At 36.4% G+C, this 12,346-nt stretch overlaps 1 protein-coding gene across 1 annotated transcript in view; it reads left to right on the top strand.

Moving 5' to 3' along the window:
* Positions 1 to 12,346, top strand: part of LOC128638257 (5-hydroxytryptamine receptor 3A) — a 50,882-nt gene that overhangs the window by 13,594 nt on the left and 24,942 nt on the right. Inside the window, exons 4-5 of the mRNA XM_053690113.1 lie at positions 1,919 to 2,028; positions 3,026 to 3,195. Coding sequence (XP_053546088.1) covers positions 1,919 to 2,028; positions 3,026 to 3,195 — 280 coding nt within the window. The remainder of the gene's footprint in view (positions 1 to 1,918; positions 2,029 to 3,025; positions 3,196 to 12,346) is intronic.

Below are 12,346 nucleotides of genomic sequence, written 5' to 3'. Positions count from 1 at the left end.
TCTTAAAGTACTTTAATGTGGGCGATTAGTTGTTGCTTTTGTAATTCTCCATTTTCCTTCGCTGCATCCCAGTGGATTGTCTAAAGTCTAAATTAAATGTTCATGAATCAGATAGAACATTATACTTTCCCTTTCACTTCTATTATCAATTTTATTTTGTTATCTTGGTATCCTTTGTTAAAGAGTAATCCAAGGTGAGCTCAGGAGAGTGCACGTGTCTTTAGCCATCTGGCAGTAGTGCATGTAACAAAGTTTCTAGCAATGTTATACATAGTTGCACACTCTGCTGCCATAGAGTCTTCTATGGCATCAGTGTTTGTAACCATGTATTACATTGTTATAAACACTGCTGCCAGATGGCTGTGGTCACATGCACACTCCTGAGCTTACCTAGGGTTACTGTTTAACAAAGCACACCAAAAGAACTAAGACAACTTAATGATAGAAGTCACTTGGAAAGTTGTTTAAAATGTTATGCTCTATCCATGCAAAGGGACAGTGAGGTCAAAACTAAACTCTAATGATTCAGATAGAGCAGCAATTTTCCAATTTACTTTTATCATCAAATTTACTTTGTTCTCTTGGTATTCTTTATTGAAAGTTAAAAACCTAGGTAGGCTTGTATGCTAATTTCTAAGCCCTTGAAGGCCACCCCTTATCTCAGTGCATTTTGACAGTTTTTAACAGCTAGGCAGTGTTAGTTCATGTGTGCCATATAGATAACATTGTGCTCACTCCCGTGTAGTTACTTATGAGAGGTCACCGATTGGCTAAAATGCAATTTGCCAAAAGAACTGAGATAAGGAGCAGTCTGCAGAGGCTTAGATACAAGGTAATAACATAGGTAACAAGTATATTAATATAACTGAGATAAGGAGCAGTCTGCAGAGGGTTAGATACAAGGTAATCACAGAGATAAAAGTATATTAATATAACTGAGATAAAGGGCAGTCTGCAGAGGCTTAGATACAGGGTAATCACAGAGGTAAAAAGTGTATTAATATAACTGAGATAAGGGGGTGTTCTGCAGAGGCTTAGATACAGGGTAATCACAGAGGTAAAAAGTATATTAATATAACTGAGATAAGGGGCAGTCTGCAGAGGCTTAGATACAAGGTAATCAGAGAGGTAAAAATTGTATTAATATAACTGAGATAAGGAGCAGTGTGCAGAGGCTTAGATACAAGGTAATCAGTGAGGTAAAACGTATATTAATATAACCGAGATAAGGAGCAGTGTGCAGAGGCTTAGATACAAGGTAATCAAAGAGGTAAAAAGTATATTAATATAACTGAGATAAGGGGCAGTCTGCAGAGGCTTAGATACAAGGTAATCACAGAGGTAAAAAGTATATTAATATAACTGAGATAAGGGGCAGTCTGCAGAGGCTTAGACACAAGGTTATCATAGAGGTAAAAAGTATATTAATATAACTGAGATAAGGGGCAGTCTGCAGAGGCTTAGATACAAGGTAATCACAGAGGTAAAAAGTATATTAATATAACTGAGATAAGGGGCAGTCTGCAGAGGCTTAGATACAAGGTAATCACAGAGGTAAAAAGTATATTAATATAACTGAGATAAGGGGCAGTCTGCAGAGGCTTAGACACAAGGTAATCATAGAGGTAAAAAGTATATTAATATAACTGAGATAAGGGGCAGTCTGCAGAGGCTTAGATACAAGGTAATCACAGAGGTAAAAAGTATATTATTATAACTGTGTTGGTTTTGCAAAACTGGGTAATGGGTAATAAAGGGATTATCTATCTTTTTAAACAATAACAATGTTGGAGTAGACTGTCCCTTTAAGTGTAATTTTGACTTTATCGCCTCTTTAAATTAGAAAAACAATAAAGAAATTCTCATTGTCAGGTTTTATAACTGAATTGATCATTCCTGTTTACATTTTCCCTTGTAGTACTGGACGGATGAATTTCTTACCTGGGATCCAGCTGAGTTTGATAATGTGACTAAAATTTCTATTCCTATACAGATGATCTGGGCCCCGGATGTAATGATTGTTGAGTTGTAAGTAACAGAATTAACAGTAACATGTAACCCTAAAAACTGAAAGAATAGCCTTTATTCAAGAGGCACAAGTCCTGATTTACTGCACTAATACCTCTGTGAATAAGTATTGGCACCTGAAAATGTTCCAAGAAAACTGTGAAATAGAAATGTTACCTGCAACAGATGTCAGTTTAGATTTAGCAATGACAGAGCTGATTACCAATGGGTTAATCATTACAAATAACATGTGACAAATATTAGACCTTACCAGGGGCGGATCTCCAGACCGTAACACTAGGGGCCCCATAAGGGACCCATAACAGTATACACTAAGGTTGTAGGGTACTGACTGCACCTTTTGTCCCTCAATACTTCCTATGCACAGAGCACTGGACAAGTAAAAAGGCAATAACTCTCACTTAGCATGTAGCCTATGAGCCCAGCTGTTTGCAGATCACCTTCATTAGAGCTAACTACAAAAGTGCAACTCTGATTTGATCCATATAAATGTTACTTGTATACCGCCTATGTTTATAGCGCTGCGGAATCTGTTGGCGATCTACAAATAACCGATAATAATAATACAGTACAAAATAAACTATGCAATAGACTTTCATTCTTCATTTTGAAGGCTTTACCTGTAATTTCTATCAGAAAAGTGTCGTTTTTCCTGTGATTCTAGAGAGGCTGGAATGTAATGATTTATATACAAAAAACACTCTGCAACATGCTACACAGAGATTGATTTATCAGTACAGAAGCTTACTTACATCTGTTCCTAGCTGACCACATTAAAGGAGATAAGATAAGAGACTAAAAAAGATGAACATATTAACAAAATAAACGTTGCTAATAAATTGGAGCCTAAATGCTTTTAAAACATTTATTTTTATGCAGATATTTTTTGTCGCAGAGTTTAATTTGCCTTTAATATGGGCTAAGATATGTTACTTATTTTTATTACATATATGAAGTGTGCTACATTCTTACAACAGTTGTTTTATTTTGTCACCAGTGTGGAGGCTGGGAAGACCCCAGATATCCCATATTTATACGTTAACTATAAAGGCATCGTGACCAATGACAAACCCATCCAGGTAGTGACATCTTGCAGTCTTAACATCTACATCTTCCCCTATGATATACAGAACTGCACCATATCCTTTACCTCCTGGGTTCACACAAGTAAGTTTCTATAAAGGGACATAGAAGCAGCTATATTAATTGGGGATAAGTAATATCATTTGGGGACAAATATTACCATAGTTTGCATTGTATTTATCTAAAGGGACCAACAAATTGCCCATAATTAATTATTTTATTTGCTTGGTTTTGCTGCAAAATACATCTGAAATTACTATAACAGCACAAGCACACAGAAGCACCACATGGCTTATGACATAGTAACAAAGTGACATAGTAATGTAGTGACATAGTAACATAGCGACATAGTGACATAGTAACATAGCGACATGGTGACATAGTAACATAGCGACATAGTGACATAGTAACATAGCGACATGGTGACATAGCGACATAGTGACATGGTGACATAGTAACATAGCGACATGGTGACATAGTAACATAGTGACATGGTGACATAGCGACATAGTGACAGAGTGACATAGTAACATAGCGACATAGTGACATGGTGACATAGCGACATAGTGACAGAGTGACATAGTAACATAGCGACATAGTGACATGGTGACATAGCGACATAGTGACATGGTGACATAGCGACATAGTGACAGAGTGACATAGTAACATAGCGACATAGTGACATGGTGACATAGTAACATAGTGACATAGTGACATAGTAACATAGCAACATAGTGACATGGTGACATAGTAACATAGTGACATAGTAACATAGCGACATAGTGACATGGTGACATAGTAACATAGTGACATAGTAACATAGCGACATAGTGACATGGTGACATAGTAACATAGTGACATAGCAACATAGTGACATAGTAACATAGCAACATAGTGACATGGTGACATAGTAACATAGTGACATAGTAACATAGCGACATAGTGACATGGTGACATAGTGACATAGTGACAGAGTGACATAGTAACATAGCGACATAGTGACATGGTGACATAGTAACATAGTGACATAGTGACATAGTAACATAGCAACATAGTGACATGGTGACATAGTAACATAGTGACATAGCGACATAGTGACATAGTAACATAGTGACATAGTAACATAGCGACATAGTGACATGGTGACATAGTAACATAGTGACATAGCAACATAGTGACATAGTGACATATATTGACATAGTAACATAGTGACATAGTGATATAGTAACAGTGACATAGCGACATAGCGACATAGTGACATAGCGACACAGGGACACAGTGACACAGTGACACAGTAACACAGTGAGATAGTGACATAGTGAGATAGTGAAATAGTGACATAGCGACAAAGTGACATAGCGACATAGGGACACAGTGACACAGTGAGATAGTGACATAGCGACATAGCGACACAGGGACACAGGGACACAGTGAGATACTAACATAGTGAGATAGTAACATGGTGAAATAGTGACATAGTGACATAGCGACAAAGTGACATAGCGACACAGTGACACAGTGACACAGTGAGATAGTGAGATAGTAACATAGTGACATAGTGACATAGCTACATAGTGACAAAGTGACATAGCGACATAGCGACACAGTGACACAGTGAGATAGTGACATAGTGACATAGTGACATAGCGACACAGTAAAACAGTGAGATAGTGAGATAGTAACATAGTGACATAGTGACATAGTGACATAGCGACAAAGTGACATAGCGACATAGCGACACAGTGAGATAGTGAGATAATAACATAGTGACATAGTGACATAGCTACATAGTGACAAAGTGACATAGCGACATAGCGACACAGTGACACAGTGACACAGTGAGATAGTGAGATAGTGACATAGCGACATAGTGACATAGCGACACAGTAAAACAGTGAGATAGTGAGATAGTAACATAGTGACATAGCGACATAGCGACACAGTGACATAGTGACACAGTAACACAGTGAGATAGTATTGTAACATAGTGACATAGTAACATAGTGACATAGTAACAAAATAACATATTACATAGTGACATAGTACCATAGTAACTTAATAACATAGTGACATAGTAGCATAGTAACATAGTAACTTAATAACATAGCGAATTAGTAACATAGTAACATAGTAACATAGTGACATAGTAACATAGTACCATAGTAACTTAATAACATAGTGACATAGTAACATAGTAACTTAATAACATAGTGACATAGTAACATAGTACCATAGTAACTTAATAACATAGTGACATAGTAACATAGTGACATAGTAACATAGTACCATATTAACTTAATAACATAGTGACATAGTAACATAGTACCATAGTAACTTAATAACATAGTGACATAGTAACATAGTAACATAGTGACATAATAACATACACCTAGATTACGAGTTTTGCGTTAGAGGCTGTCCGGTGATAACGAGCAGTTTTCCCTCACCGCTCACTTACCTACAGTGCTGATATTACGAGTTTTTACAAACCCGTCGTTAAAAGACAAGAAGTGAGCATTGAGCAAAATTTTGCTCATTACCGCACTCCAATACAAGCGCTGCTTAAGTCAGCGGTGAGCTAGTGTAATGTGCTTGTGCACGATTTCCCCATAGGAATCAACGGGGAGAGCCGGCTGAAAAAAAAGTCTAACACCTGCCAAAAAGCAGCATAAAACTCCCTAACGCAGCCCCATTGATTCCTATGGGGAAATAAAATTTATGTTTACACCTAACACCCTAACATGAACCCCGAGTCTAAACACCCCTAATCTTACACTTATTAACCCCTAATCTGCTGCCCCGCCACCGCCGCCACCTACATTATACTTATGAACCCCTAATCTGCTGCCCCCAACATCGCCGACACCTACATTATATTTATTAACCCCTAATCTGCCCCCCCAATGTCGTCGCTACCTACCTACACTTATTAACCCCTAATCTGCCATCCCCAACGTCGCTGCCACTATACTAAAGTTATTAACCCCTAAACCTAAGTCTAACCCTAACACCCCCTAATTTAAATATAATTTAAATAAATCTAAATAAAATTCCTATCATTAACTAAATTATTCCTATTTAAAACGAAATACCTGTAAAATAAACCCTAAGCTAGCTACAATATTACTAATAGTTACATTGTAGCTATTTTAGGATTTATTTTTATTTTACAGGCAAGTTTGTATTTATTTTAACTAGGTAGAATAGTTACTAAATAGTTAAAACTGTTTACTAACTACCTAGCTAAAATAAATACAAAATTACCTGTAAAATAAAACCTAACCTAAGTTACAATAACACCTAACACTACACTATAATTAAATAAATTAACTAAATTAAATAAATTACATACGATTACCTGAATTAAATTAAATTAGCTAAAGTACAAAAAAACAACAACACTCAATTACAGAAAATAATAAACAAATTACAGAAATTTACACTAATTACACATAATCTAATAGCCCTATTAAAATAAAAAAGCCCCCCCAAAATAAAATAAATCCCTAGCCTAAACTAAACTACCAATAGCCCTTAAAATAGCCCTTTTCAATAGCCCTTTTTATTTGGGGGGTTGGTTGTGTGGGTGGTGGGTTTTACTGTTGGGGGGGTGTTTGTATTTTTTTTTACAGATAAAAGAGCTAATTACTTTGGGGCAATGCCCTGCAAAAGGCCATTTTAGGGTTTTATTTTAATAGGACTATTAGATTAGGTGTAATTAGTTTAAATGTCTGTAATTTGTTTATTATTTTCTGTTATTTAATTTTTTTTGTACTTTAGCTAATTTTATTTAATTTAGGTAATTGTATTTAATTTAGTTAATTTATTTAATTATAGTGTAGTGTTAGGTGCTATTGTAACTTAGGTTAGGTTTTATTTTACAGGTACTTTTGTATTTATTTTAGCTAGGTAGTTATTAAATAGTTAATCACTATTTAATAACTATTGTACTTAGTTAAAATAAATACAAAGTTGCCTGTAAAATAAAAATAAATCCTAAGATAGCTACAATGTAACTATTAGTTATATTGTAGCTATCTTATGGTTTATTTTACAGGTAAGTATTTAGTTTTAAATAGGATTAATTTAGTTAATGATAGGAATTTTAAGTTAGATTTCTTTTAATTATATTTAAGTTAGGGGGTGTTAGGGTTAGACTTAGATTTAGGGGTTAACAACTTTAATATAGTGGCGGCGACGTTGGGGCGGCAGATTAGGGGTTAATAAATGTAGGTAGGTAGGTGGCGGCGATGTTAGGGATGGCAGATTAGGGGTTAATAATATTTAACTAGTGTTTGTGAGGCAGGAGTGTGGCGGTTTACTGGTTAATATATTTATTATAGTGGCGGTGATGTCCGGTTCAGCAGATTAGGGGTTAAAATTTTTCTTTTAGTGTTTGTGATGTGGGAGGGCCTCGGTTTAGGGGTTAATAGGTAGTTTATGGGTGTTAGTGTACTTTTTAGCACTTTAGTTAAGAGTTTTATGCTACAGCGTTGTAGTGTAAAACTCTTAATTACTGACTTTAAAATGCGGTACCAGTCTTGACAGGAGAGGGTCTAGCGCTCAATTTTTTGCAGATTCGTAATACCGGCGCTATGCAAGTCCCATTGAAAAAAGAGGATACGCAATTTACGTAAGTGGATTTGCGGTATTTCCAAGTCTGGCCAAAAAAGTGAGCGGTACACCTGTACCTGCAAGACTCGTAATACCAGCGGGCATTAAAAAGCAGCGTTAGGACCGGCTAACGCTGCTTTTTAAGCCTATTGCAAAACTCATAATCTAGCCGATAGTAACCTAATAACATAGCGACATAGTAACAAAGTGACATAGTAACATATTAACAAAGTGACATAGTAACATATTAACATAGTGACATAGTAACTTATTAACATAGTGACATAGTAACACAATAACATATTACATAGTGACATAGTAACATAGTAACATTAACATAATAACATAGTAACATAGAAGCATAGTGACATAGTAACATAGTGACATAGTAACATAGTAACATAGTGACATAGTGACATACGGCTAGATTACGAGTTTTGCGGTATGAGTGAAAAAGCAGCGCTATGGCTCTTATTGACTACCGCTGGTATTACGAGTCTTGCAGGTTTATCTGCACCGCACACTTTTTTGGTCGTAATGCAAAAGTCCTTTTTCAATGGGACTTCCTTTGCGCTGGTATTACGAGTTTGCCTGGGAGGCCAAAAAGTGAGCGGTACAGCCAATACCGTCAAGATCCATACCGTAACCTGAAAGTCAGTAGTTATGGGTTTTATGCTACAACGCCGTAACATAAAACTCATAACTAAAGTGCTAAAAAGTACACTAACACTGATAAACTACCTATTAACCCCTAAACCGAGGCCCTCCCACATCGCTAACACTAAAATAAAATTATTAACCCCTAATCTGCCGCTCCGGACAGCGCCACCACTATAATAAACATATTAACCCCTAAACCGCAGCACTCCCGCATCGTAAACACTAGTTAAATATTATTAACCCCTAATCTGCTGTCCCTAACATCGCCACAACCTACATTACTGTTATTAACCCCTAATCTGCTGTCCCTAACATCACCACCACTATTCTAAAGTTATTAACCCCTAAACCTAACCCTAAGTCTAACCCTAACACCCCTAACTTTAATATAATTAAAATAAATCTAAATAAAAATTACAATTAATACCTAAATAATTCATATTTAATACTAAAATACTTACCTATAAAATAAACCCTAAGCTAGCTTCAATATAACTAATAGTTGCATTGTAGCTATCTTAGGTTTTATTTTTATTTTACAGCTAAGTTTGTATTTATTTTAACTAGGTAGACTAGTTAGTTAATAGTTATTAACTATTTACTAACTACCTAGTTAAAATAAATACAAAGTTACCTGTAAAATAAAACCTAACCTGAGTTACACTAACACCTAACCTTACGCTACAATTAAATAAATTACATTAATTAAATACAATTAACTAAATTACAAAAAAACAACACTAAATTACACAAAATAAAAAATAAATGATAAAATATTTAAACTAATTACACCTAATCTAATAGCCCTATCAAAATAAAAAGCCCCCCAAAAATAAAACCCCCTCTAGCCTAAACTAAAAAAGGGCCTTTTGTGGGGCATTGCCCTGAAGAAATCAGCTCTTTTACCTGTAAAAAAAATTACAAACGACCCCCCAACAGTAAAACCCACCACCCAACCAATCAACCCCCCAAATAAAATCCTAACTAAAAAACTTAAGCTCCCCATTGCCCTGAAAAGGGCATTTGGATGGGCATTGCCCTTAAAAGGGCATTTAGCTCTTTTTCCACCCAAACCCTAAGCTAAAAATAAAACCCACCCAATAAACCCTTAAAAAAACCTAACACTAACCCCTGAAGATCCACTTACAGTTTTTGAAGACCTGACATCCATCCTCAACGAAGCGGCAGAAGTCCTCATCGAAGCCATCAGAAGTCTTAATCCAAGCAGCCATATTACGAGTTTTGGCCATATTACGAGTTTTGCGGTAAGAGGGGTGCGGTACTAATTTGCACATTATTGTCACCGCTCACTTACCTACAGCGCTGGTATTACAGGTTTTTATAAACCTGGCGTTAAAAGGCAAGAAGTGAGCGTAGCACAAAATTGAGCTCCATACCGCACTCCAATACCAGCGCTGCTTAAGTCAGCGGTGAGCTGGTTGTACGTGCTTGTGCACGATTTCCCCATAGACATCAATGGGGAGAGCTGGCTGAGAAAAGTCTAACACCTGCGTAAAGCAGCGTAAAACTCAGTAACACAGCCCCATTGATTCCTATGGGGAACCAAATTTTATGTTTACACCTAACACCCTAACATGAACCCCGAATCTAAACACCCCTAATCTTACACTTATTAACCTCTAATCTGCCGCCCCCGACATCACCGACACCTACATTATACTTATTAACCCCTAATCTGCCGCTCTGTACATCGCCGACTCCTACATTATACTTATTAACCCATAATATGCCGCTCCATACATTGCCGACACCTACATTATACTTATTAACCCCTAATCTGCCGCTCCATACATCGCCGACACCTACATTATAATTATTAACCCCCTAATCTGCCACTCCCGAAATCACTGCCACTATAATAAACATATTAACCCCTAAACTGCCGTACTCCCGCCTCGCAAAGTTATTAACCCCTAACCCTAACACCCCCTAACTTAAATATAATTAAATAAAATCTAAATCAAACCTACTATTAATAACTAAATAATTCCTATTTAAAACTAAAAGGATTTTTTTTAGTGGCACTACCTGTATAGTTTAGAAGCCTACACCTTCCTTTTGTTTATTAGCTTCGTAGCTATATATAGGGGTGAGTGGTGCTGTGTATTGAATTGTCAGAACCAAAATATGATGGGTTGAGAGCCCATCTTAGAATACACTATTAGCACTCTTTGTAGGCATGTAAAGTAAAGGGTAACTGTGTTCAAAGTAAACTCCAAATGGTTAAAGAGGTCTCATTGAAATTAATAAAACAAAAAACTCTTGGTAGGGTGATGAGATAAGTAATTTATTCCTCAATTGTGGAATTAAGTAGCAAATTATAAACGTATGCTAGGTATACCGATACCTGGGTATTCAATATTCTGAATACATATAAGCACATAATCAATCAGATGATTCTAAGTTTCCACTGCTAGAGGTTAATTATTAGTTCTCTAATAGAGGCAATAATATACCTATATGAGGTTACACTATTTTAGCAGTGTCTAGTGATACGTGGATTTAGAGAATCAGCATAATGAATTTCGTATTGATTTGGTGCTAAATTGGTAATTATTTATTGAACCCGGTACCAAAACTTAGCGGTCTCCAATTATTTATTGTATGTTCCAAAAATGGTAAGATGTCATCACTGTATTTGGATGCATCCTGTGAATTTAAAGATAGTTACAAAATACCATAACAAATTTACCAGTCAGTGTGTTTGGTGCATACTTGGATATCTTAACATCAAATATTTGAGTAATATCTCATAGTCTTATCGTATTGTTTCTCCACTGTACTGTTATCCTTGTACCCATGGGCAGCGCTGCGGAATCTGTTGGCGCTTTATAAATAAAGAATAATAATAATAATAGGGTTAATGACAGTTTGAAATTTGCATACTTAAGTATCTTATCATCAGATATTATCTCATAAGGTTAGTAACAGTTTGGAATATATATCTGATTTGTCAACCAAATTAATTTGTAGTTTCCAAAATGTTTTTGTATGTGTTATGGTTGAAATCACCTTTCACTCCACAGCAAGCACAATGTTTTTGCAAGTCTGCTATCCAGCTGTTTTTGAGGAACTATTGTGACAACTCTTATAGGATTGGTCACTGAAGGGGAACAGAAACCAAAAACCAATTGCTATTTGGCTTTGATCTATTGTCAGCCGTAAAGGACCAGCTCAGGATTCAACCCAACTGCTAGCGTGAAAAGTAAAAAACACACGCTAGCACACTGAGAAATATCCTGGACGTGACCCACTCAGGATTGAAGAAAGCAAATGTCCTTTTAAGAAGATAAATAAACTAAGTGAAATTCCTTTAGCAAGTAATAAAGCAAATGTCCCTTTAAGCAGGTTAGTAAATAAACAAGGATTCCTTTTAGCAGGTTTGGATAAGCAAGTGTCCCTTAAAGCAGTTTTAGTAAACAAACTGAGATTCCTTTTAGCAGGTTTGGATAAAGTAAATGTCCCTTTAAGCAGGTTAGTAAATAAACAAAGATTCCTTTTAGCAGGTTTGGATAAAGCAAATGTCCCTTTAAGCAGGTTTAGTAAACAAACTGAGGTTCCTTTTTGCAGGTTTGGATAAAGTAAATGTCCCTTTAAGCAGGTTAGTAAATAAACAAAGATTCCTTTTAGCAGGTTTGGATAAAGCAAATGTCCCTTTATGCAGGTTAGTAAACAAACATAAAATCCATATTAGCAGGTTAGGCAAACTGGCAGAGAGTATTCAGGCAAGGATTCAGGCAAGGGAGACAAAAGAATTACTCACACAGGTCCGGTCCGGGAGAATGAACAGAGAAAACAAACGGGCGCCAATTCAGATCTCCCGCCGAGATTTGAAGGCAGGGAGACTCTGACGTCAGGAGGAGAGCCAGATACCGCGTCACGTTGCTAGGCAACGTGACGTGATACAGAGGGGATCTGTGAGCCGCGGCGACACGGCAAT

Source organism: Bombina bombina, chromosome 8 (genome assembly GCF_027579735.1).
Source record: "Bombina bombina isolate aBomBom1 chromosome 8, aBomBom1.pri, whole genome shotgun sequence".
In the NCBI taxonomy this organism is placed as follows: domain Eukaryota; kingdom Metazoa; phylum Chordata; class Amphibia; order Anura; family Bombinatoridae; genus Bombina; species Bombina bombina.
Note: the sequence above shows the minus strand (reverse complement) of the source record. Positions and strands in the feature narration are given on the sequence as shown.